The 27240-nt window shown below is 34.5% G+C and overlaps 2 protein-coding genes across 3 annotated transcripts; both read right to left on the bottom strand.

The window, feature by feature from the left end:
* Positions 1–1009: 1009 nt before the first annotated feature.
* Positions 1010–14922, bottom strand: LOC107819853 (pantothenate kinase 2). Of its 2 annotated transcripts, none has more exons than XM_016646006.2 (23): positions 14771–14922; positions 13940–14383; positions 13509–13721; positions 13296–13354; positions 11562–11678; positions 9868–9987; positions 9686–9780; positions 9215–9308; positions 8873–9004; positions 8252–8364; positions 6826–7018; positions 5564–5769; positions 5049–5093; positions 4880–4928; positions 4306–4388; positions 3509–3625; positions 3358–3421; positions 3074–3220; positions 2835–2993; positions 2431–2514; positions 1855–2049; positions 1671–1742; positions 1010–1399 (listed from the first exon to the last, which is right to left on the bottom strand). In XM_016646006.2, the coding sequence occupies exons 2-23, from the start codon at positions 14217–14219 to the stop codon at positions 1310–1312; spliced, it is 2727 nt and encodes a 908-aa protein (XP_016501492.1). In that variant the 5' UTR covers positions 14220–14383; positions 14771–14922; the 3' UTR covers positions 1010–1309. The 2 variants fall into 2 exon arrangements, with proteins under 2 accessions (XP_016501492.1, XP_016501491.1); XM_016646005.2 differs by having other exon boundaries at positions 13940–14264; positions 14771–14914.
* Positions 14923–18089: 3167 nt separating this feature from the next.
* On the bottom strand, positions 18090–21394 carry LOC107819852 (iron-sulfur cluster assembly protein 1-like). The gene is made up of 3 exons (XM_016646004.2): positions 20974–21394; positions 20754–20808; positions 18090–18581 (listed from the first exon to the last, which is right to left on the bottom strand). Exons 1-3 carry the CDS (start codon positions 21263–21265, stop codon positions 18446–18448), a joined length of 483 nt encoding a protein of 160 aa, XP_016501490.1. The 5' UTR covers positions 21266–21394; the 3' UTR covers positions 18090–18445.
* Between the last annotated feature and the right edge of the window lie 5846 nt (positions 21395–27240).

Here is a 27240-nt window from a genome sequence, read left to right as displayed (position 1 = left end):
GTCGGGAGTCTTGTGTGACAAGAAAGTGCCACCGTTACTAAAAGGTAAGTTTTATAGAGTAGTGGTTAGGCCTGCCATGTTATATGGAACTGAATGTTGGCCGGTAAAGAACTCACACATCCAGAAGATGAAAGTAGTAGAGATGAGGATGTTGAGGTGGATGTGCGGGCATACAAGGATGGATAAGATTAGGATGAAGATATTCGAGAGAAGGTGGGCGTGGCCCCCATGGAGGACAAGATGCGGGAAGTAAGACTCAGATGGTTCGGGCACATTCAGAGAAGGAGCACTGATGCACCGGTGAAGAGGTGTGAGCGACTGGCTGTAGTGGGCACGCGGAGAGGTAGAGGACGACTTAAGAAGTATTGGGGAGAGGTGATCAGACAGGACATGGCGCGACTTAAGATTACTGAGGACATGGCCCTTGACAGAGAATTATGGAGGTCGAGCATTAAGGTTGTAGGTTAGGGGAAAGTTGTGAATATTTCTACAGCACAATAGAGTGAGACTAGCTAGTTAGGAGTTAGACTAAGAATGTCATTGGTCGTCTATTGATGCAGGGCTTTACCTGCTAGTTTTTACTATACCAGCCATTTATTTCGTATTAAGTATTCTGTATTTCATATCTCTTATATTGTTGTTATTGTATTATGCATTTTTTATGGTACTAATATATCGGCTCCTGTTGCTTTTTTTGAGCCGAGGGTCTCCTGAAAACAGTCTCTCTACCCTTCGGGGAAGGGGTAAGATCTGCGTACATATTACCCTCCCCAGACCCCACTTGTGGGATTATACTGGGTCGTCGTTGTTGTTGTAACCATATGCGGCCCCTTAAACTTGCTTACTGCACTTACAATTTGGCCCGAGTTCAAGTGTTTAATAGGTACAATCCTTAGTTTAAGTGTCTCCAAGCGATCGAACTTAACCAGTCGGAATTTTGTTAACTCCACAAATTCAATGTTCATCCTTATTAAAGAAAAAATAGAGAAAGAGAAAACAAAAGGCGACATAAAAAGAATATCTTATGACTTCCATTGGATTTAGTAACACAAGCTACAATAAAAACAATTAATGCATTAAGCTTAACAAAACCTATCAAGAAAACGAATTCTTAAACAGTTGGCTAAACATGAGAAAAGCAAGAATGCAATCGAGAGTTTACATCTATAACGATGTTCTTTAACATCTCAGAAAATGGGACCACTGATCATCGATGCGAGGCACCCGCTTATGATCAACCTCAAACCGTTAGTATGGGGTGACTGTTCTGTGCGCAGAAATTAATAGAACTACATGTAAAGGGAAGGATTTAGCTAGCTGGTTCATATCTACATACACAATCATAAATATTCCCTTTAACCAACTTTTGTGCCAACCGCTGATTCTTCACCATAGCAAGCTGCAAAATCACATACAGCATGTCAACGAAAACGAGCAACAAAGAGAGCGTTTATACTTTTAACAGTATTCCACGTTCCACATGCAAGTACCAAATTTAGGAGAACTTTATCATGCGTAAATAAAATACTGTATGAAACAAAGCTCAGTTTAACTTATTCATTAATGGAAGGTACTTATCGAATCTCCATTAGTTATCCACGAGATCTAGCTCTACGAAGATATGCAGAAACCACCTTTAAAATGTTTTCAGAGACAGGTAGAATCATTACCTTTAGAGCATCACATTTGAACTTTGCATTATAGTTGGTATGCAAAGATCGGCCCATCCCTTCCAAAATTACCTGCACCGCCAGGAAAAGAAAAAAAAAATACATCCTCAATGAGTTGCGTTTATGTGCTGAATGATACAGTTTGTACGTTTAGGGTATAAAAGAAAGGAGCGGAGCACTGTACCAGATCCGCATCTTTGGCTGCAGCTGCTAACTCTGAGCTCACTTGCCTCAAGTCTATGCATGGACTGCCACATCCATTCTCCACAACCATCAGAGGAACAGAGGGTGTATCTTCCTTATAGCCATCTTGGATGTTACTCATAGCATCCACAAGTAAGCCTCCTGCTTCAGCTGCCCCTCGAAGAATATCACAGTGCTATAGGCCAAAGCAATATTACTGAGCTAATGAGGTATTATGTACAAAGAAAAGAGGGGAAGGGAGAGAAAAAGCTTTAAAATATTATACTACAAATATTCCCATGCCAAATATGCCTTAATAGTACATAGATTCATTTTCTTTTAGAGAACAAGGTAAAAAAGCATTCTTTCTCCAAAAAGGGGAAGGAGTTCGGCAAGAGGAGCTATATGTCCCATTATAAGTAATAGCAATTTCTTGGAAAACATTTTGATAACCAAGACAGAGAACTTTATTAAAAATAAAATTCCATACAGAGAAAAAGTGAGGAGAAAAAAACTATGGTTATAGCTCTATTTTTTTCCTGTACGTTGTGAAGCAATTTCTTGAAAATCAACATACCTTAGCAGCCTCAGCAACAATATCGGGCAACTCCATTGCAGTAACATCATTTAGTGCAGGAAGTGAGTTCGCTACCAGCACAACCTGCATAAAATTTCTGAATATATGATTTTTGGAACCTAAAAAGTTCAGCTTATACGATAGGAGATAGGACAGGATCATACAGAGCAAACAAGGTAGCAATTGAAAGTGGTTATTACGTGTTAAATAAACATTTATCTTGTACATTATCAGATGTGGAATAGTATCTCTAATTTAATAAAGCTTAGATAATGGAAATGTAAGGTAATTTACCATGAAGCAACTGAAGCAAAACATTTTTTTTTGTTAAGAACATTGAATAAATTAGATTCATTTAAAGGCAAAACATTCTAAATTTATATTCACTAAAAGGCAAACCATACTTCAGTCCCACGCCGGAGAAGTTCCCTTGCAAGGGGAAGCATCCCTAAAACAATATCCGCACCCGAGTTGTCAACAAAAAGCAGTGCTCTTTTATGTGGCTGAGGCTTTCTCTCTCCAGACCCTAACATTCTCTCTTTAAAAGCATCAAAATCATCCACCTGAACACAAGAATGGCATTCAAATGCACGTTTTCTAGCAGTAATGAAAAAACATTAATATATTTTTTCCTTTCACTTGCCCGCCATGGTCTTTGCATCTTCTTGCGACTCATTCTGTAGATCTCAATAATTGTTCCTTTGTGATAGAGATCAACACAGGCACGTGATCCCCAATCAAAGATATTCGCAGCAAGAACACCTTCGATTAGTGCAAGTAGTCTCATATCCTACAAGATAGAAACTAGATGTATTAGCAAATAAAATAAAAATACAAAGCATATATTTATTGATCTACCTAACCTACTTCAACGGAGGAGAAAGGGGAAAAAAGAGTAACAAAGGAAATATATGTGAAAATACATACCTCAGTCATGCTGTCAAGCTCCAGCAGAAGATCAGGTAAAACTGCAAGTGAAGCTTCATTCTCCCTGTAAAATATTCAATGGAGCTGGTACGATAAGCATATTTGCTTCCAAGATAATAGAAAAAGAATATGTCCTTCCATATGAAGATACCTTTGTTTAATGGTTCGGTATGCATCAAAAAAGTGAAACTCTCTCAAGCATTCTTCTCTTAGCTCCAAAAGGTTGGCGAGTCCTAGCTTTCCATAAGCTGCAGGTTCCTCCATCAATCTGTTAACAAAATAGATAGTCTTTTAAAGCAACTTTACAAATACTATTGGGAAGTGGTAACACTCCTATTAGCTCTATACCCTCCTGATTTTTCACTAACAAAGTTAGTTCTTCCATTTTTGAATTTCTCTTTTCAAGATCTAGAGTTAAGGTAATTATCTTATGAGTTAAGGTAGTTCCGCTCTTTATCTTAGAGATATAGCCTTAGGCCCCATTTATTTTCACTAAGATTAAGATATCTTAATCTGAATAGACATTTGAATATTATAGCATTTAGAACTAAACACTGAATAAATAAGACTGTGTTTTCAGTATCAGAATGTGGGTAGTTTCTCTTTGTTTAAAAACTACTATAGAATTCACAGAAATTACAAATAAATATTATATCCACAAAATAGTATAAAATATATTAATTAACGTGATGTTATATAAATTGTTTTCTTTGATGAAACACACTCAAAAAGCTAGCAGAGACGGTTGGCAGTGGATGGCGGTCGCGGTGATAGTCGTAACTGTATTATATAAGATCAATAAACTCACAAATGTCCTACAGAAGAACAAAAAATTATTACAAGATTAATTAACATAGTTATTACAGGATTAATAAACTCAAAGGCCTACATAACAATAGGGGGAAAAACATCTAGAGATGGATATGGAACAGGGAATACAAATAATACCTAGCCAAGTGTGCTGAAAATGCCCGAGCAAATGCATCACCCCTTCTTTTTGCATCGTCAGTTCCACCCTCACTGGCCACTGCCTGAAATTCAAGTATTAGCTTCTCAAACCATGAAAATATGGGAGACTTTGCAAGTTAGTATAGAACAATTATAAATAGTGATGCACATCATACAATTCAAAACAAATGACAATGATTTCCCTTTATTGTTCTAAACAATCAAAAGATTGGGTATGACATTTATGAAATTAAATGAACAGTTGAAGCACAAATTAGTTCCTCGACCTAGGGGCAGGGACAAGAAGAGAATGGAAATCTTCATTTTGAACCTCTCAAACCTAGTTTTTGCCTGAACAAGAAAGATTTCAGGTAAGGCTTTAACCCTATCAGAACTTTCAAGTCAACCTTTACATCTTCTTTTTCTAACAAGATAATATAAATCAAGCCTCCCCCTTGAGCTGCCACTGTGTTTGACCAAAGGAGCTTTCGTGGAGGCATTTAAAAAATACTGCAGTCCTCCTCTCTTGGGCTGAAACAAGGATTTTGACATGATTAAATGGTTAATGTTTTACCTTGTCAACAAGGTCCGACAAATGCTCAGATAATACAGTGAACCAGTACCTACAGAACAGCCGAATTTTAGTCTAAGAAACAGAAATAATGGACCAAATAATAGAAAGCAGGCTTGTTTGGCTACTATAGAAAAAATAAAGCAAGTTCTTAGTGTGTAATTTAACTTACTCTAGCTCACCGTGATCTGAGAGGTCTATGGTATTTGGCTCGTATCTGCAAAAGACCAATTTAAAACTCGGTTAACACAATATTGTTCAAACCATTGTTCCAGAAATACTTAAAAACACAATATTCTACAAACCAGTAGTGCCCAGAAATAGTAATACAATCTTTGCCCTGTCAAGTACCCTCTACATCTACACAAACGATGAAAGATTTGGAAAAGAATGGGGCATTTCTAAAACTTTTAATATGAGAGTACTCTGCGAGCTAACCAAGTCAGGAAACCAAGATAAATAAACAGTGACAGCCCCTTCGAAGGAAACAAAGAAATGGAACAAAATTAAAAAGAAGCTAACTAGAAGTAAGAAACGTAACGAAAAATAACCAGAATGTACGGAAAGACAACGACTGCAACCAGGAATTATGAAAGACCAGCTCAACTAAAGAGCTGCACCTTTTGTTGAACCACACAAAATATGCAAAAGATCTGCCAAAAAGATCATCTTTCAGTAATCACGTACGTTCTTGGATCTGCTAAAAGTGGGAAAACCTCCAAAGATGGGACCAGATGCAGTACCCCAACATTTAATTTGCTCGCATCAGGTCGAAGAACTCCTTTAGATGATGGAACTTCAAAGCCTCCAAGGCCGGTAGTAGCTGGTGGAGCCATTGGAACAGGAGCAGTAATTTCAGTTCCCTTTCGTACAAATTTCTCCATCCACGATATCTGAAATGAAAAAAAACAGTGTTAATGAGAGAACAAATTTCAAGCTATATGATCATAACCCCCGAAAATTGAACCAGGTTACCTGCTAACTTTAGCTTCTTTTAAACTCAGATTTCAATACAGCTTGTCAAGCAACTGTGGAGTAAACTAGAAAAGCGGGACTGTACACCTTATAGTTCACTAATCTGATTTATCAACTCCCCTATCAGAATGGTAAAAGAAGAAGTCTCCAAAAATAAATCAATTCCCAGAAAAATTAAACCAGTTTATCTGCTGATTTCAACTTCTATAAATTCAATGCAGCTTGTCAAGAAACTATGGAGAAGAAGAAGGAAAAGATCAATATCCTCAAATATTAAACCTCTTACCTGCTAACTTTACCTTCTATAAGTTCAAAATTAAATACAGCTCGTCAAGCAACTATGGAGGAGGAGGAGAAAAAGCAATTAATTACAGAAGGAATGTTTCTCCAACCATCTCTACAAGAAACTCTTTACCTATCCTCAAAACAGCATTAACAACAAGATTATTCATATTAATTGCGGGGTATATTGGACTGAGTCAGTTTAGTAAGGTGACTGGAAACCTTTACTCAACATATGAAGCTTCAACTTATATAGCCAACTTCATGTGCCTTTTCCCATGCCACTTCCCATTATTCTACTTGTATGTATTTTTAGTCATAAATGGGTACCATATTCCCACCATTGTTATCATTATCACGAAGTGTATACCCCACAGAATATATTCTTTTGTAGCTTTAGGCATTTATTCCTTTATTAGCACAAAAAGAAATTATACTCCTCAGGAAACAAAAGTTTTCATGTCTTGCATTCAGAGCTACTTGAAAAAATCTATGGCATAAGAAGCAGCTTAGAAACTCCATTCGAGAGTAAGAACTATATTGTCAAATCAGTCACTTTACAGAACATTTTCAGGGCATTTCAAATTGTTGAAGGACACTACTGATAACAGTCTTAAGTCATACAGAAAACTTATCACATTCAAACCCATTACTTAGTGCACGAGAGTTTAAAACTTCAAAGTAATACTTGCCTTCTCATTCAAATCTCCCAGCGGTGGGCCATGAACATTCCCTCCAATGTATGGTGCACCCATCGGGAATCTTTCCACTAACTGATGGACCATCAGGTCATCTAAACCATGCTTTTCGTAGCTCATAAATGCACCCAGAGCTCCCAAGAAACCTTCATGTCGCAAAAACATAGCTTGTGCGTCTCCCTTGGACCTATTGAAAGATTTGGTGCAAGGGTGATATTAATGAAGAGATAATAATGAATGAAAGGAATAAGCACACGCTTTGGAGGAGAAAAGAAAGAACTTATAAAAGACCTAGTGATAGTGTTTAAATAATGATGCCTAGTATTAGAGCCGTCAATATGGGCTTGGCCCGTTGGGCCAGCCTAGCCTAGCCCAGCCCGTGATTTAGTAGGTCTGGGCTAGATTTTTGGAGCCCGTTTAAAAACGAGGCTTTTAAGCCCGGCCCGAGTAAGCCTGTGGCCCGTGAGGCTTGACTGAGGCTGGGTCAGGCCGGCCCGTGGGGCTAATAAAATATTTATTTAAAATATATAAAAAATAAAAAGTATGCTGCCTTTAGAGATAGAAAGTCAGAATTGGATCTTTACTAAGAGGAAAACTTGATCTTGAGAAGTTTCAAGAGATATGTTGTCATGTATTGGAAGGACCATTCTAGAAAATATCCCGATCTTTCAATGATGGTGCGTGATGTACTTAGCATTCTTATTACCATTGTGCCATCGTAATCAACATTTAGCATCGGTGGCGTGTTCTTACAAAGTACAGAAGTTGCATTTATTTTAAAAATGTCCAAACACTTGTTACTACTCGAAATTGGCTGCACAGGTTTTCCCGAACTCAAACTGGTAATATTTTTTTATGTGAATTTAAATATTATTAATTTTTAAAATTTAATTATTTTTAATATTTAACTAATTAATATTGCATATGAATTGTAGATGAAAGTGAAGATGTTAAGACAACCTTGTCACAAGCGGATTCAAATGTGTTTGATGAAGATGATGTGTTAGATATCTCATAAGCATCATGAACGTTCTCTTGAATAGTTTGTTTTAAGTTTTGACTTTTAGTGAATGAAATATAGTCATGTCTTTTACTTTTTTAGTATTTATTGTGATATATTGGAACAATATAAAAAGTTATTAAGTTTTGGGAATTTTTTCCAATAAGATATTTTTTAACTTTTAAATAATTATCTTTTTTAGGTCAGAACTTAAAGAAAAAATATAAAATTATATTTTTAAAAATGATGGGCCGGCCCGTGGGGGCCCGTGGCCCACATAGGGATGGGGTGGGCTGACCATTATAAGGCCCATCAAAATGGTGGGCTAGCCCAGCCCGTCAATTGCTAAAGCCCACGTGGGCTGGGCTGGGCTTGACCCATATTGACAGCTCTACCTAGTATAAAATATCAGTTTCTCACCAGAACTGAACAGCAAAAGAGATCGTGTCCATAGTGTAAGCGTGACCTCGTATGAAAAATCCTCCAAAGAATATCCTTTTGAGTCCAAAACGCAGTGCATTAAGATAAGCTATCTAGAAAATGTACAGATAAATTTCAAGGTTAGGCAACATATAATAGTACATCAAGCAATGACTCATTTCCTCATTAAAAGGAAGGAATCAGAAATATAGCTAACCACTTTTTTTCCTTTTGAGGATAAAGTAAATATAGCTAATATTGAACAACTGACAATACACGTATCTTGCTATGGAGAACTTGAAAGGATAAATCAAGGGAAGAAATCTGCCTGATTCTCAATTATTCAGGCACTCATCTTGTTTATTTATTGTAGGTTAACTTTTAACAAGATGTCGGTCATATGTAATAGTAAAATGTTGATGTTCTAGAATGTGAACTACAGAAGCATGCAAACCAACGGTTTCTTCTTCCAGTTCCATTCTATGAGATCTATTATTTACAAAATTTGTCACAAACTGTCACTTATGGAAAAAACAGGATAGACTAAAATGTACTTAACCCTATATATCAAACTTGAAGTAAATGCTTTATAGAATTGTAGGGATCTTAACCATGGGATACCTGACCAATATTGTATGAAATCATTCGCAGAAGGGATAGAGAGATATCTTCAGGATTATAATCTTCAAGCTCCTTGTTTTCTGAAATGGCCTTCCCAAAACTCGAAGCGATTGTTGAAGCTGAAAGTCCAATCTATACAGATATTATAGATCTTGAGTAGATAATCATTAGGATACAATACATAGCAAATATGAACCAAGTAAACCAAAAAAGAAAAAATAACTACATGCACTCAGGAGAAAATCATGATCTTGATATGCCGACCTGATTAAACCCTCTAAGGTTCAACTATAATCAATAAAACAAATCCTAGATAATGGATCCTACTCCATGAGAATGTACCTTTGAGTAATCCATACCACCATAGATGTCACCAACAAGCATGTCTATGGTACTATTGTCTCCACGCTGACTGAGCTCTAGCAGTTCATCAAAACTGTGACAGAGAATTGACAGAATCGATTATAATTATGTAACTTTTAGCCCATAATTAGAGTGTTTAGGAATATTCCAAAACTAGTCGGATCTGGAAAAGTATCCCATTGGCACTCATCAAAAAATGGAATACAGTCCCATTATGCGAAATTGTGATGCTGTTATCTTTTGCTACCCTTTGTACTTCTCACTACCTTCTTGGTACTATTTATGATCAAATTTACTTCACCTTATCAGAAAAAGAAAATGAGCGCTGGGAGAGATTGAGCTCTCATGGATTCTCAAACTTTCTACTTCTCTCTCTATTTATTCTATTCAAACATGAAATGCAAGAGGCAAAGGCAGAACACAGTCCATATGCTGCGTAATCAATAGTACCTCTTGCACTTAGTTAACAACTTTCCCAATCCCCAATATGTACCACCTCCAACATTCGTGCCACTGACCCGCTGAAATTCCCCATCCCCATCAACCTATAATAATGCAAAAAGAAGACATTTAGCAGTTACTCCAGTCTTTTATGAGCTCAATAATACCAAACAAGAAATGAAACAGAGTACCTTGATCATGCTAACACCAGAACCGATGTTCACAAGCAGATATGGAAATAAATCATTATGGTCTATCTGCACAAACTCCTTGTGACCCTCCATATGCGTAAAAGCTTCATGACGGATTGCCTATTAAAAAGCAGTCTTCAGCAATATAATAAACAAATGCAATAATGTAAGCAAAAGTCAGAGATCACTGTCTAACAAACCCCAAGCTAAACTATGTTAAACTACGAAAAGCTGCAGCCAAAACTGCCTGAATATGAAGATGCAACAGACACAGTATATTTTTTCACATGGAAAATAAAGTAGAAAACAAATCCTGAAATAAAAAATAAACTGTGGCCAAGGAAGAAATACTATATGTTTTGATTTCAGCGATATATATGAAAATGGTGTGATTTCCGTGATGTATAGGGAAGCAGTGCAGCTTCCACAGTTCCCTGATATAGTATAACATACGCATAAAAAAGTAACCCCCATAAAGGAAATCTTCTTGGACAACTTACTGATCAGACACTGGAGCACAATTATATTAGAGCTTCCCATGTGAAATCAGAACTTAAATCAAGCAAAAGATGGGAAAAACATTATACTCCCTCCGTTTCAAAAAGATTGTTTTAGTTTGACTTGGCACAAACTATAATAAAAAAAGGAAGACTTTTGAGACATGTGGTCTTAAATAAGCCATAACATTTGTGTGGCTGTAAAACTTTTGAAACTTGTGATCTGAAACCTGCCATAGCATTTGTGTGGCTATAAATGTTTCCTATTAAGGAAATATTGAAATGTGTCAATCTTTTTGGAACAGACTAATAAGGAAATAGTGACAATCTTTTTGAAACAGATGGAGTAGTAGACACTTGAAACAAGACAAAGGAAGTATAATTGTATAACGTCAAGGAGATGAAAGTATGAGAACAACCAAGAGAGTCCTCTTTAAGTACATACCCACTATGCAATTATATATTTATAAGAAAGAAACTACCTGTGCAAACAAAGGAAATGAAAGAGCCATGCAATTATATGTTCGTAAAAATAAAACTATCTGTCAAACAAATGACTGAGAGAGCCTGTAAGATTATGTGTCATGTACAGCTATATCCAGAAATGCAAAATTCATTACATTCCATCAGCAATTGATAACAAAGACAGTAGCAGAATATTATTGAATTTTTTTATTACGACGACTAGTTTTCCAGCTTCACATTCTGATATATTCCAAAGTCAGTTTCCTTCAATAGTAGCTAGGAAATGCAGAAGCCTACAAGTAAAAGAAAAGTACAAACATGCAGATGCAAAGACCTATGAAGAAATTATTTCATTCATTAATAGCATCACACATGCAGATGTAGGCCTGCAACTACATCAGAAATCAATTAAGCCTAAAATATTTTATTATTAATAAGAGCTTTGAGGTGAAGGCAGGGTCCACAATAAAGAAAACACTGGACTATCTGCATTTTTCTTTAGTAAAATACAAACAACAATTACGTCTTTGTACTTCTCCCAAGAGAAATGCAATCAAGAAAGCAACATTTGAAGCACTGTACTCAGTCACACAAATGTATTGGATCTAATGCTGCCAAGATAGGAGAAATTGCAGAGTAAGACAGTTAAGCAAGAAAAGTTTCATTTTTGGTCTATTGAAGTTCCATTTGGACATATAGCAATAACCAAACAGACAGGAAATTATTTCTTACCTTGAGTAAAAAGTTTGCACCAGCAACAAGACAATTCATTTCATCTTCTTTCTCTATACTGACTCCCAGCCTTTCCTTGAAAAGATCAGCGAACTTATATGCCCCACCACCTGTAGCCTTTTCACAAAACCAAATCAGTTAAACAGGCATGTGAATGTATGTGTAAATTATAAAAAGTAATAAGTAGCAGCAAACTGAAGTAAAAATCAATTATCAGTTATTATACGAGTAGAGGTACTAGCCGGACAACGGCACTGAAGTGGTAACCAAAGTATGGTGGATTCTATTATTATCATAATCATCAGAGAAGAATGCAATCAAAATCGCACTAGGCCATTGGTAAGATTCCTATTAGGAGTTTCTTGCAAAGGTCAAGGGGCCTTTTCCAGACAAGAATTATGTGTCATTCCTAAGTCACGCAATTATAAGTGAAATATATGCCAAGATAATCCTGTAGGTTAAGTAGCTCAAAGTTATCTAATTAATTTACGTCTTCTGCTCTTTGTCTAAGAGTCTACAGTTTAACAGGCAAAGAAATTGAGATTGAGATTTTGTGACACATCCATGCACCCTAACCCCCCCCCACCCACCCACCCACAAACAAGAAAAAGAAGAAGCTACTACCAAAATAAGACAAGAGATACTGTTCGGCGAAAAAAAAGGGTACAATTACAAAAGCTAGATTGTTCAACAAAACTGATCTAAATATGCTTGTATGGGGGTATATAGAATCAATGTCTCATTACATAAAGATCTCACAAGTTATTATATGAGTAGAAGTACTAGCCGTACAACTGCACTGAAGTGGTAACCAAAGTATGGTGGATTCTATTATTATCATAATCATCAGAGAAGAATGCAATCAAAATCGCATTAGGCCATTGGTAAGTTTCCTATTAGAAGTTCCTTGCAAAGGTCAAGGGGCCTTTTCCAGACAAGAATTATGTGCCTTTCCTAAGTCACGCAATTATAAAGGAAATATATGCCAAGATGATCCCGTAGGTTAAGTAGCTCAAAGTTATCTAATTAATTTACGTCTTCTGCTCTTTGTCTAAGAGTCACAGTTCAACAGGCAAAGAAATTGTGATTGAGATTTTGTGACACATGAATGCACCCTAACCCCCTCCCACCCCACCCCCACCCCCACCCCCACAAACAAGAAAAAGAAGAAGTTACTATCAGAATAAGACAAGAGATACTGTTCGGCAAAAAAAAGGGTACAGTTACGAAAGCTAGTTTGTTCAATAAAACTGATCTAAATATGCTTGTACGTGGGTATATAGAATCAATGTCTCATTACATAAAGATCTCAGGGCGTAGTATGCTCTAACAAAACCAACTGAATTAATTAGATTCTCAGTTACCTAATTCTTTAGTTTTTCGTTATCTCTCTTATCTTTGGCATTTAGTTTGAGAACATTCTTCAACCCTATTTGCCTCTTCCTCCATACAATTCAATTTTGATCAAATTAAAATGGGAAGTAGTCATCTTGGCTCAACAACATTGATACACAGTAAATAAATAAATAAAAGTGACCCTCTAACAGGTTAAGTTTTTAAATGAGGTGGTAGCAAAACTCATCATGGTATCAGAGAAAACAAATGTCCCAAGTTTAAATCTCACTGTGAAACAGAGCGGGCTATTACATAACTAAACCAATAAAAGGTACTTCTGTCTCGCAACTTAAACTTTTAGATGAGGTTGTCGCACAATTTGACAAGTATGATGTTTACCTTAATTACTGCATTTTCACTTTGTGGGGCATCAGAAGGCCAACATCGTGAATCCATCCCTAGCCAACAAGATTATCAACAAATGTAAAGACAGTAATCCGTACTCTTGCTAATGCAAGTGCTTCTGATCAAGAACAATTGAAGATCACAGGGAAATATAGTGCATTTACAAAATTAGCGATTTGAAATTATGGACAATTGAAAGAACTATACCACCGCAGTGAAGTTGCTTGGAATATATAAAATCTAAGCACTCATTAAGTTTTGATGTCTCAAACTTAACAAAATGAAGCCTCCCTCCAAGGATAGGATAGCTTCTCCTGCTGCCATTAGAAACACCCAATCTCTCCTTAACTTTTCTTTTTCTCCTGTCATCCACCTGCCGGTCCGCATGTCTTGAAAAGTAAACCAGCTTGATAAGAGAGCCTGGATTAACAAAATCCACAGAAAAGATCAAGCCAGAAACAAAATGATTTAGTTAATCATAATTAGCTTTTCGCACATTAAACTCAGCACCAGTGCAAGTCAAATTTGACGACACCTCAAGAGTTAACCACAATACTATCAGTGGTAAAACCAATTGTTTTATCCAAGTTTCATGTTATCATAGGTTATTAAAGAATAAAAAGAGAGGGGAATTTTACCACCAATATCCAGAGCCAAATGGGAAATATCATCAGACTGATTAGGCAACAGAATAGTGGGATCCTTCTCCTCAAAATTGCCCTGAATTGCAGCACCACTAACATCTAGCTGTGGGCGAGAAGATGACCGATGAATTGATGAGCTACCAGGCAAAGGCGCCATGTCTTTCTCTCCTCCTTTCTCTAAAACAATATCCTTTTCAGAAATCTGTTGAGTTTCCTCATTTATACAGTCAATTCCAATGTGAGGAGAGTGGTCCTCTGTTGTTGGACTAGCCATTATCTCTCTCTCTCTCTCTCTTTGAATTCCCTTCCTACCTGCTTCCTAAATCCAATGAATACTTCTTTAGTCAAATGGGTCCAATTTGGTGAGCTCACTTGTTTTTACTCCAACAAATTCAAGTTCACCCACCAAAACTGTTGTGTGAGGATTGGCACCAACAACTGTATCAAATAAACAAATGGAGTATTGTTGGAAGTGAAAGTCAATATCAACTGTTCAAAATTGGTTCTAGTCTACCCAGAACCCATTTGCAAAAATAATAATAACTGACTTTCAAGAACTGGGGATTAAAAGTATATGACAGGCTGTATTTTTTTCCCCTACAAGTCGCAGTTAATAAAGTAGGCGAAGATTAAAGTTAGAATTATTTCAGCACTAAAATCATGGCCGTAATTAGAATTATTTCAGCACTTTAACAATAAAATCATGGCCGTAAATGTTAGCTAGTGTAGTCATGAAAGAAAAAGAAAAAGTAAAAGGTGAATCAAAAGGGAATATGTGACACAAATTGAGAAAGAGAAGAAAGAGAGAGAGCAAAATGATCATACAATTAAGTGATATGGAACCCGACTCATACAGTCAGACCCAGTTGTGGAGGATTTTAGTACAGAGGGATCGGTTGAATCTTGGGGAATGTGGAAAGAGTGATTCGCGCTATACTTGTGCGTGCGCAGCTACTGCTTTTTTATTTTATTTCCTTAGGGGGATGGGTATTTCTTTTCTTTTATAGGAAACTTAGAGCATGTTTGGACATAAAGAAAAAATAATCATTTTTTTCTAAATTAATGTTTAGTCATAAAAATTTTAATTTTTAATTGAACATAAATTTTAAAGTTTTCTAAAAAATTGTAGAACTTCAAAAAGCTATTTTTTAAAAATTTTACTCAGATCACTCACAAAACTTTAAAAATATTTAAAATTATATTCATGTCCAAACACAATTCTAATTTCCAAATACATTTTTCACTTAAAAAACACTTTTTTTAGAATTTCACAATTCTTATGTCCAAACGCCCACTAATTTTTGCTCCTGTCCTTGTGTGATTGGAATATTGGATTAGGTTTTGGGAAAAGATCTTTTGGAAAATGTTTGAAATTTCAACGAGAAATTTCTTTTTGTACTAACAGTATAAAAGATAGTAGTAGTTCTATGTAATTATATCACATAAAAAGATTACAAGTAAATACACACGCAATCTCTCATTGACTAATAAGCTTAAAACAAGGCTTTTCTATTCGTGAATATCTTTAGTTTTGATCAAAGAATATTTTTAATCGTTCAATTATTGTTGTGCCATATATACATTCGTTTTAAATTTGACAGTTCATGACATTTCACTTCTAATAATATTAAATTTAATACTCTCCCCGTTTTAATTTACATAAACTTATTTGATTGTGCATGGAATTTTAAGAAGAAAAAAAACTTTTAAATTTTATGGTATAAAATGAGACACATATATTTTGCCATCAAAATTGATCTCATCTCTTTTCTTTTACACATGAAAGATTTATTTTTACACATAAGATATCTATAAAATATCTGTTAGAGATAAAGATCTAAAAAAGACACTTTTAGTTCCAATATTCTAAAAGCTTGAATCTGAAAAATCAACTTTATAAATCTATATTTGTATCTATATATCTATATAAAATTGGGACTTGGCAAGGTGATGTGGCATGCTTCTTTGACTTGGAATCTTATTTTATCTTTCTTCTCCATTTTTTGGATTTCCTTCTATTGTTAAAAGACTTTATCTATGAAACCAACTGTTTAATTTAAAATTTATGGAACCCAAACATTTTCTAACGTATAGAGACACATCAGTTCGGAAACGTACATACACATTAAAACCATCTTCTAACGGACAGATATTCATGTTTGGACCTATTATTAATTATTAAGTGTTAATATATAGGAGTAGTCAGTTTTCTTCCATCAAGCGTCGTTAGATGGACATTGTAGCCTATTAAAGCTTCAACAAGCGAGATTTTCTGACTGACCACAATATCCGTAGGAACAACATTTGGCTCTTTGTTTCCTTTTCTTGGGAATGTAATCTTCGTTCCCTTTTCCAGCCAGGTTTGATGTCTCTAATTGGAGAGCATTTGAAACTATGTGATTTCTCATCAATCATGAACACAAGGTCTATAGGAACAATAGTTGGCTCTTCGTTAGTAAAACTTCTCATTCTTTATAGCATGGATGGTACTACAGCGACTTATTCACTCATTGAAATTTATCACATGCAGGGTATTGATTCTTTCTTATATAATATAGGAATTTAGTCGGTTCGAGTTTATTTCATATTATTTGTTTGTTTGCAATTCATATTATTTGTTTATTCACATCTTTAGAGATACCGATCCATCGGAAAGCAACATCAGATTTGAAAAAAGCTTATGTAGATTGCAGAGAAACAAGGGAACAAAGATATTGATGATTCAAATGAATTAACTTTTAACAAGAGTTCCGCATAGCTTTGGAATATGGAACGCCTCCAACTTCGGAATGGTATGTGGTCGATTTACGTTGTAGGGTTTTGGCATTTGAGTTAAAATGCTGATAATGTTTTTGTTTGAATCTGTTTAAGTATTTGGTTTCATTTTCTTCAATTCTGCAGTGGGGATTTTATATGAAAATTTAAACAGATTGTATTTTGCAAGGATAAATTTCTGCGATAATGCACAAATTTAAGATGTTTAGCATGATTTTTGGACGAAAAGGGATTCTGCAGATTTACGAGGTGATTATGGATTTTATTAGAAAATTGACACTTAAGAATGGAAATAAAAAATAAAGAATAAAGTAAAAAGGGACGGAAGAAGAAGAAAGAAGTGGAAAGAAAATAAGCAAAAGAAAGAAAGAGGAAGAACGGAAGATAGTGGGAGAGCCTCCCTTATGTTGTTCTATTATCGTCTTGAGAGTTTAGATGGTTAAGGTGTCTCGCTAGAGAGTTGATTAAGTATAGGATTGACTATATTTCACATAATGCCGAATAGCATTTCAGCCTTTGCGTGTGTGAGAATTGTCATATTTCGTGCCTGTAGTGGGAAAGAATCATTGATATAAATCAAATGTTAATGTAACATATGGAATAAGATTAATAATTTTGTGAATTGTTACTTCTGTCATTTCTGAGAAACTAAGCAGGCATATAACTTGGCAAAGCCGAAAATGTTGTTAACATATCTGTATAACTTATTAAATAATTTGTTTTGAGTGGACAAGAAACTTAACAAAAATTTACTTAGAAGTTATTCTTTTGCGAACAAATCCTTGATTGCTATTAATTGATTTGCTAATTACTAATAAGTCATTAATCTAATCCCAAAAGCTAAGACCTTAAGATTTTAAAAGATGTAATTGTGATCAAGACATGCGTTAAATTAACTTTTTGTCAATATCATATAGATAAATGAATTGAGAGCCCCTTTTTTAGGGAAAAAGGAAGGATGAAACTAACGAAAAAGGGTCATTTTTCCTTTGGGAAGCTAGACAGGAGAGAAACAAAAGAGAAAACTCGATATATTGACTTTAATTTTTTAAATTACTTCTAAATTAGACAAAGACGAGAAAATATGTCTTTTTTATTGCCTTTGCACTGTACCAAACATCTAATAAAGTAATTTGCGCGTACTTCATGCAAAAGAAATAAAGAAAAAATGTCTCCTTCCTTTTGTAAAACCAGACAAGATATAAAAAGCTGAACGTTAAAAATTAAATCTTCACAATTTATTTTATGATTTTACAACTATTAACTAATAAAAAAAAATCAATATAACGAGGGTTTTTTTCGCGCGATAAGTTCACTGGTCATAATAATAAGTTTGGTCAATATTCTAAAAGCTTGAATCTGAAAAATCAACTTCATGAATCATAATAATAAGTTTGGTTGACAGAATATCAACTTTGAAGTGTAATGCCAGAGTCGCACGAAAGTGAAAACCGAACCATACCTAGTCTATTTCGGTATGGAATAACACTTTTTTTTTAAAAATGCAGAAAATACTGAACCCAAGTATTTCAAAACCGACGGACAAACCCCGCTATAAATATCACTATTACAAACCAAACAGTCATAGATCCAATTTACATCTATGAAATTCCAAGACACACTAAATACACATACATCACTGATCTTCGTTCTTATGCTCAACTTCGTCGCCGGAAACCTTTTATTTCTTCTACTACTATACCAAGCACAGGCTGCTTTTTCCATTCACGCATTCTCTGCCTTGTCACTTGACTTTGCGTTCTTCGACACATAATCCTTCACAGCAGCCTTAATTGCATCCTCAGCAAGCATGCTGCAGTGCAGTTTAACAGGTGGAAGGGAAAGATGTTTCGCTATTTCCCTGTAATAAAGTCGAATATGTTTCAGAATACATCTCACAGCCTAGAAAAATGCAGACTACCAAATAATCTTCAAGCAGGTTGTACAGACATCAACAGCAGAAGAGAACGAAAAATGCAGAGACTACCAATTTAATCTTCTAGCACGTTGCACAGACATCAACAGAAAAGGCCAAAATACTTTACATCTGTTTCCACATAAAGAATAGATTTGTTCCAATAACCTATCTAATCATGTCACCCCATAGACATACAAACAAAAACAAAAACAAAGGTGGATCCAAGATAATGGTAAGGGACCGATAAGAAGACAAGTTATTATATCTAGGACTACTGATATATCGCACTGCTTGGGAGATAATAATGTTGCAAAAGATGAAGTTGAACTACGCCATCCACCATTAATATAACATATTAGCAACAGGAGCAATGGAAGCACAAGCTTGCAGGGGATCCCAGAAAAGCAATTCTTTTAATTTCAAGATGGTACAAGTTTTCTTCCAAGTATAGTTGAAGATGGTCATGGTATGCGAACTTCAGTCTCCTAAGAATATATATATATATATACTCTCAATAAATGGCAATGATAGACACAAGAATAGCCAAATGATTTAGCATGCATGCTCTTCATTAGATTCAAGCAAAAACTTCAAAGAAAATGAAAATGGAATAACTTTGCCAACCATATGCCACTCGTAATACCTCTGCCTTCAAACCAAAAGCCTTGGGCGCGTTCAATTTTAATTTTTCAGGTAAGTTTCAATAAGCTTATTTTCCAAAGTTTTTTTATGAAGTAAGGTATTTCATTGGAAAGGCACCAAGGGGATCGATAGTTACAAAAGCAGAAATACAGAATTCAGAATACATGAAAAAAGAGTGTGTTAGACTTATCCAAAAGGAAAAAAAAGTTTTGTTACCCCTTTACACTGTGTCAATCTATAAGGGGTCGTTTGGTATGAGGTATAAGAAGGTATAAGAGTGGTATAAAAATTTAATACCACATTAATACTCTGTTTGGTTAGCAAACCAGGTATAAGTTATCCCGGTGTTAATTTTAACACAGGGATAACTTATACCTTATAGAAGGTGGGGTAATTAGCACCGGTATAACTTATACCTTCTTCTTAGAAATTATGCAATTGTCATTCTTAATACAACATACCAAACAATGAATAAACAACAATCTCAGCATAACTTATTCCGATATAATTTATACCGGCATAACTTATACCGATATAAATCGTATTCCAACCAAACGACCCCTAAATAGGGAGCTAACAAAGTCCAAAAGTGGTCAGTGCTAATTTAGGGGGTAATTTAGTCCAGAAAAAAAGATCGAGCAAAATAACTTGGGTATACCTCTCTCAGAGCTTTTTTTCCCGAAATTCCAATAATTTCAAATAGAAAAAATTCTCAAGCTCAATTCACTCATTCTTATTTTAAGGGCCTACTTTCTAATAGCCCTGGCCCCTCTTATAGGTGGGATGATATGCCAGCTGTAGTAATCTCATTCTAAATTTTATTAACCCCGATTCCCACCTCCCCACATTTGCTGAACTGACATATACAAGATTAAGAAAACCATTAACCTCCAAGTAGTTATACCTTATTCAGCTAACATTTTTTAGGGTGTGGGAAGGATAACAGAAACACTGCAGCAAACCAGCTGATAACACAAAGTAAATTAATCATTTGTTTACATCCCCGGGACCAGAATTACTCAGGTAACTTACTACTGAGAGGTAACATATACTCGGTGGATCAGCCAACGTGCATGCAAGCAACACCCACCAACCCCCCCCCCCCCCCAAAAAAAAAAAAGAAGGGGGGGGAATTATGCTGTCTGGCTAGTGGCTACTCTGGTCAAAATGCTAATTAAAAAAACAGTTATTTTGAAATCTGAAATCTGACTCAACTTGGGAGCCCCCCAATGTAATCTTTGCCGCTTCAAAATCAATATTTGGTATTGACCAAGGTAAGAACAACATAGCAGGACTATTAAAAAGTGTTTCACATAAATTTGACGAAGCAGGAACTAACTAAAAATATCTCGAAATGGAACTCAAAGTTCAAGACGTATAACTAAGAGAAACGACTGTTCAATTACTTATAACTGGACAATCAGAAACCTAGCTATGTACCTAAAAAAACCAAAAAAGGTTAAAAGGACTTACGTATTCTTTATGGACAGTACTTCCTCCATCTGTTTCCCTTTCACCCACTCAGTTGCTGAAAATTAGAAATTAATTAAGAATCATCACTACATCTAAATAGCATAAGATGCGCAATAATATCAGTTTATGAAAAGCTGAAATATGATACAATTAATTCAGTAACGCAGATGGGAAACAAATTAAAGTATGTGAAAAGCGTAAACAAATTGAAGAAACGAACCTACGGAGGAGGAAGCAATAGCAGAGCCACAACCAAAGGTCTTGAAACAAGCATCCGTAATTTTCCCGGTCTTATCATCGACCTTGATTTGTAGCTTCATCACATCGCCACAAGCCGGAGCTCCGACAAGACCCGTACCGACTGTGGGATCGTTCTTGTCAAAGGACCCAACATTTCGGGGATTATTGTAATGGTCCACCACTCTTTCATGATATAGCCGCGGCAACACCCCTCGCGCCACCGATGATCGCTGCCCCAACCCCAGAACTCTGTTTCCGACTTGCCTTAACATCTTGTTTATTTGCCCTAATTGATTGAATTTGGGAATAAAATGGATGGATGCGTGTGCAATATAGCTGAGGTTCCCGTTTGTGTGGAAGGTTAAGAGAGGCGGTTTGGAGGGTCGAAGCAGACAAGTGCTTGGGCTCAATATGTGGAATGAGATATTGGGCCTATACAGCTTACACGTTAAAATAACACGGTCTAGCCAGTTTTCGGACTGGTCATTCAAAAATAGCCAGCGTTTGCCAAGTCATTAAAAAATAGTCACTATTATGCTGTAGCAGAAACCGATCCAGCATAATACACTGAAGTTCGGTGCACCTGTGTAGGAACTTCCAGCATATTATGCTGGACCGATATACTTTGTCGGCTCCAGTATAATATTCTGGAGATTGGAGCACCGGTGCTCCAAACTCCAATATATTATGCTGGAGTATTTTTTCGGATTTGAATAGTATTTTCGTTCAAATTTATCTTTACATGAAAAGTGGCTAAATTTCGATTACCTTTGAAACTGTGGCTATTTTTGAATGACCGCATGTAAATCTGGCTATTTTTAAATTTCTCCCAGCTTACACTTGTACCGAAGCCCTTTGTACTTGGCCTAGGTTGTACAAAGTCCACCATATAATTCGGCGGGGACAAGTGCACAGATAATCATCCTCAAGGATACTATTTAGAGATTTATCCAATACTTATTTTGTTCTTAAATTTTAAAGTAAAAATCTTAACTTTTGGACAATTCAAGATACTTTTATCCAAAAAAATTAAACTGAAAAACTGAAATTCAGAATTCACAGACTAATTCTTGAATAGCGGCCTTTAGAATGGCTACCTGGTGTCATTTCTACAATTTTCAGGTCCACGCGAACGGATTAAGAAGATTTTTTTTTTAGAGAAATTGACATCAGGTGACAACATGTAATATGAATTGGGTTTTTGGCTTTAAATTATATTTGGCAAAGACAGCCAAAAAAGACAATTGAATTATTCATTTTAAAATTTTAATGGAAAGGGCCAAATATGCCCTAAACTATGTGAAATTGAGTGAATTTGCTCGTCGTTAAACACTAAATCAGCCAATTAACATTTATAAGATAACTAATTTTAGTGTAATCGGAATAGTTAGCTTGCCTAGCTTTCACTAGTAGGCGCCATCACGACTTCCGATGGTGAAAAATCCAGATCGTGACATATTTGTTCAAATGATCAAATGAATGTTATTACATTAATACAATAGTTGAAGTCAATATATTCAAACTATATAAAGATGATGAATTTATTGAATTAGTTTTATAGTATTTGGAGTTTAGAGATTTTATTATCAGTATTATATAAAATATAAAATATGTTATGTTGTTATATCTCACGCAACATCTCTTTTTTTTAATTAATGTTATATTCATAATATGATAATACAAGAAAATATTAAATTAGTTATTACTTAATTAATTGTTAATTTTGGACAAACAGATTTTTTATAGCAACTAAGCGCACAGTCTTTCAATTGGTATAAATAAATTATAAAAACTTTATGCTATTTTTTTTGGACAATACAAAAATTTAATCTAACTTTAATTTATCAAGATTCTAAAATAAATATTTTTATGTCTGAAAAGTGAGGTTAAACTGCTTTATAGCAAAAGATATTAAACTCTGTCATTGACAATTTTGAAATTTCAAAATCAAGTTCACTGAGGACAAATTTTCAAATTTATAGTTATTTCAAAGTTCCGAGTATATTAGTTTATTTAAAGTTTAAATATCAGTTATAGTTACAATTTTACATAGTGTGGATGTAGACTAATTTATTTTAAAACTAACATTACAACTAATAATTTTGACTTCTAGAAATTTATACTTAAAGTTAAATCAAAACTCTTTAAAAGTAAAAATGAGTAAATATGAACATGCATTGGTGATGTCTTTTAGGTAATCAATTATTGAAAGTATTTGTAAAAGAAAAAGATACTAACAACTATATACATCAGAGGCTAAGAATACGCATTAAACTCCAAAAGCATGTTTAAAGTCCACAAGGATATAATGTTGGTTTAAGGAAAGAATTGAAGTAAAGTAAATTTTAATTGAATTTGAAGTCCTAAATATTAAGACCTTTTATATAGTTTAAATAAGATTTTTTTTAAAAAGAAATAAAATTTATTTGATTTTGAATTCCTAAATATTAAAAAAATAATTAAATAAATGTTTTATCTAGTATGGAGTCTATTTTTAAAGGGTAAAAAAGGCAAACAACATTTCGCTAAGGGTTTTCGTGCTTTTAATATAGTACTAATCTCTATCTACGTGCTTTGCACGTAAATATTTAATCATTTTTTTATATGAATCTTTAATATAGCAATTGAAGTGAAAAAACGAAGAAGCAAAAATAGTTATAATACTTGAAGTCAAAATGCAAATATAAGTAATTTAGTTAAGTTAATTAGATAGTATATCTATTTATATCATAGAAATATGTAGTGAGATCGTATCTTATTTAATACTTTCTTTAAAGATAATATTTTGGGTGTATTTTTCCTTTTGATTCTTTGGTTACTCCATCTTGTTCTATTTACGACATTAATATCTCTTCTGAAAATTAAATATATAGTTATTCATGTGAGAAAACATATAATGACACATACAATCTAATATTTGGGTTTGTTAGCCCATGTGCTTTAATATTTATTGTTTAAACACAAGCGTACTGAGATTTATTTGTGCAAAAACTATTACAGTAATTATTTTTCATTACCCTGAAATTGCAGTAGCTCGATTGTTTCCCCAGAGCATCTCCTTACATCTTACTCTTTGCCTTATTATTGCTAAGTTCCTAATGTTCTCAATAATTTCTCGTAACCTAAAAGACTCGTTGGAGTCCAAATTAAATCTATCGCAAAACTTAAAGACACCATTGGTTTAGGAATTTTTTTTAAAAATAAAAAGATGTCATAGGGTATAATTTTTTTCTTAAAGAACATATATTGATCTATATCTATTATATTTATTACCTTGGACTATCTTAGATTTGTTCGTTTAGTCCGTGTAAAGTTTATTTGTGATTTGTTCATAAATATTTAGGTTAGATTTAGAATAAGGATAAGTTATTAAAATCTAACACTATCAGTAGGATTTGATGTTTTGTATAAAATAAAATTTAAGGTACATGTTTTTTTATAAAAATATTCTATGTTTATATCTATTGCCGTGAATGATTCTATATTAGACTTCAAGAAAAAATTCTGTATGACAGAAGAGAAAAAAAATATAATATGTAGAACTCTAGTATATAGCACTTTGGATGTGTAATAATTCTTAAAGTTTAGCTTTTTTCCTTTTCCTTTTTGTAATATAATACTTTTCAAACCAAAAATAGAGTTTGAATAAATGGTGTAATCCACACTTAAATGATTTACATTTATATCATTAACTTATACAAATATTTAAGGTCATAAAAGTCGATCAATATTTCGGAAATATTTTAGTCGTTCAACATTTTGACTAAATTATTCGTGCTTTTATAATATATATATGGATAGATATAGTCAATCTTTATTTTATCGTTCTAACAATAAATTCAATCTTGTATCCGCTGATAAAAATATTTTTGGATCTAGTAGTCTAAAATATGTCATGTAAAACGATAGAGTTAAAGAGTTATAAAATATAAAAAGAGACGTTTTCTAAACAAACTAAAAAAAAACTATGATAAGGCACAAAAATTGAAATAGAAGAAATATTTACTACTCAAAACACTTATTAACCTTTAAAGTAGACAGCAAAAATCAGAAGGCTAGAATGTAACTTCATTACATTGGATTGATGGAATTAATTGAACATCTGACTTCCAATCGCAGAAAAAACAAGAAAAAAGCTAGGTAACTTTTAGAGGATGGTACCGTGTGCTAGTCAAATAGTCTAGTTAATAAATTGTTTGATTGCGCAAAGTAAATTTTAATTGATTTTGATATCCTAAATATTAGAATTTTCTATGTAGTAATTTAAATAAAGAAAATTTTAATAAGCAAAATTTTAATTGATTTCAAAGTGCTAAATATTAGGAAAATAATAAAATGACTATTTTGTCTAATATAAACTCTACTATAAAAGAGTAAAAAAGGCAAACGACATTTCGCTAAAGGCTTTCATACTTTTAATATAATATAGATAGATAGATATAGATTTGCAAATTAGTACCAGATCAAGACATGTGTCATAATATGGTGCACTCTTTCTAACCCATTTTCAACCCCTCTAATTTGGAGCCAAAGTTCTTGGTTTTCACGTAGTTTCTTTAGCTGTAGTTTGTAAATCTAAGCATTTTCTTTAACCTGTATTGTCACGATCCAAAATTCACTAAGGGTCGTGATGGCGCCGGACACCACTGTCAGGCAAGCCAACAATAATTTACTAGCATTTTATCATTGTATTTGTTTTGAAATCATTTTCTTTAAACAAATGAATAATAAATAATAAACTCCACTGAATAAATGAGGATATTTTTACAAAGTTTAACTACTGAAAAATTCCGTGATCCCCTCAGAACCCGTCGTCACAAGTGCATGAGCATTTACTAGGGAATGAAATAAAATACAGTAATTGTCCGGAATACAAGTGGACAGAAATGAAAATACAATACAATACAATACTCTGAAGGAGACTTTGCTGGCTGCGGATCGTCTCGATAATTGCATCGTCTCGATAATTGCAGCTCACCTAAGTCTTCGTATCAACCATGCCGCATGCCACTAAGCTACTAGCCACATATAAACTTGTGCAACAAAAATGCACATCAAGTGTAATATGAGTACGAAAACAACGTGTACCCAATGAGTATCCCGTCTAATCTCAAAGAAGTAGAGACGAGAGGTCGACTTCGACACTTACTAGTGGCCCAATGATAATATAGTAAAAATATGAGGAGATCAGGGAATTTTATTAAAACAACAATTATAATTCATAAATCCAGATAGCAGGTAAATAACTTCCCAAATACTAATGGATTTCCAAAGATTTACTTTTCATTATCTTTATCAATTTATCTCTGGCCAGGAAAGGCAAATGTCAACATTTATAAATCTCAAGCAACAATACAAACATGCGCATATCATGTCGAGGTCGTACGACCCGATCCAACATAAATGTAAAATGTACATTGCCGAGGGTCGAACGACGCGAACCATAGATGCATCTATTACCCCGCTCGCGAATCATCCATGCGATGCGGTCAACACAAAATAAACAAACACCATGCTCGCGAACTATACATGCAACGCAGGTACACATAAAGATACATGCTCAAACAGCAAATTAAGAATTTATCGGGGAACGCTTATCCAAATAAAAGCCAATTCTCTTTTAGTGATTTAAGAAGAGAAGTTTAATCCTTTTAGAAATTCATTTACCAATTCGATAAGATTTAAGCAATTCAACTGCCAACAAGATTACAGATATTCCAAGTATATCATGCTTTTGGGTCCTAGACTACTCGGACAATAGCATAATAGTAGCTACGCACGGACTCTCGTCACCTCGTGCGTACGTAGCCCCCACAAATAGGAGCACATAACCAATTAACTCACCTATGAGGACAATTCCCTCTTACAAGGTTAGAAAAGAGACTCACCTCGTTCGGAAGATCCATAACCGGCATTTTCACGCCCTTCTGAGACCTGAATCGATGCTAAATGCTCCAAAGCTAGCCAATAATTATGCAAATCCATTAATATATGCTCAATTACTCATTACAGTCTAATTTATAATAGTTCCTAACCCCGATCAAAAATTTGACAAAAAACGCACTCGGGCCCACGTGCCCGGATTCTAAAAATTTTTCGAAGGATAAGTTTACCCATAACCTCACGAACTCAAATATATAAATTACTCTAAATTTCATACCCAAAATCGTGGTCAAATTCCAAGAATATCAATTTTCTAGGTTTTCCCTCAAACCCCAAGTTTCTACCAATTTCATGCTCAAATCCG

This window comes from Nicotiana tabacum, chromosome 6, assembly GCF_000715075.1.
Source record: "Nicotiana tabacum cultivar K326 chromosome 6, ASM71507v2, whole genome shotgun sequence".
In the NCBI taxonomy this organism is placed as follows: domain Eukaryota; kingdom Viridiplantae; phylum Streptophyta; class Magnoliopsida; order Solanales; family Solanaceae; genus Nicotiana; species Nicotiana tabacum.
The sequence above is the reverse complement of the archived record's forward strand: the minus strand, read 5'-3'. Positions and strand labels throughout refer to the sequence as shown.

What these genes read in the sequence shown, in the direction of transcription:
- LOC107819852 (XM_016646004.2), bottom strand. Translation starts at nt 21,265, where the DNA reads ATGTTAAGGCAAGTCGGAAACAGAGTTCTGGGGTTGGGGCAGCGATCA. An exon ending in TATTGCTTCCTCCTCCGTAG is followed by an intron (nt 20,809 to 20,973) that starts GTTCGTTTCTTC and finishes TCTAATTTTCAG; the next exon opens with CAACTGAGTGGGTGAAAGGG. An exon ending in GTACTGTCCATAAAGAATAC is followed by an intron (nt 18,582 to 20,753) that starts GTAAGTCCTTTT and finishes ACTTTATTACAG; the next exon opens with GGAAATAGCGAAACATCTTT.
- LOC107819853 (XM_016646005.2), bottom strand. Translation starts at nt 14,797, where the DNA reads ATGAGTCGGGTTCCATATCACTTAATT. An exon ending in GTGCAAACTTTTTACTCAAG is followed by an intron (nt 9,988 to 11,561) that starts GTAAGAAATAAT and finishes GCTTTTTAATAG; the next exon opens with GCAATCCGTCATGAAGCTTT. An exon ending in TTGTTAACTAAGTGCAAGAG is followed by an intron (nt 9,309 to 9,685) that starts GTACTATTGATT and finishes TCTCTGTCACAG; the next exon opens with TTTTGATGAACTGCTAGAGC.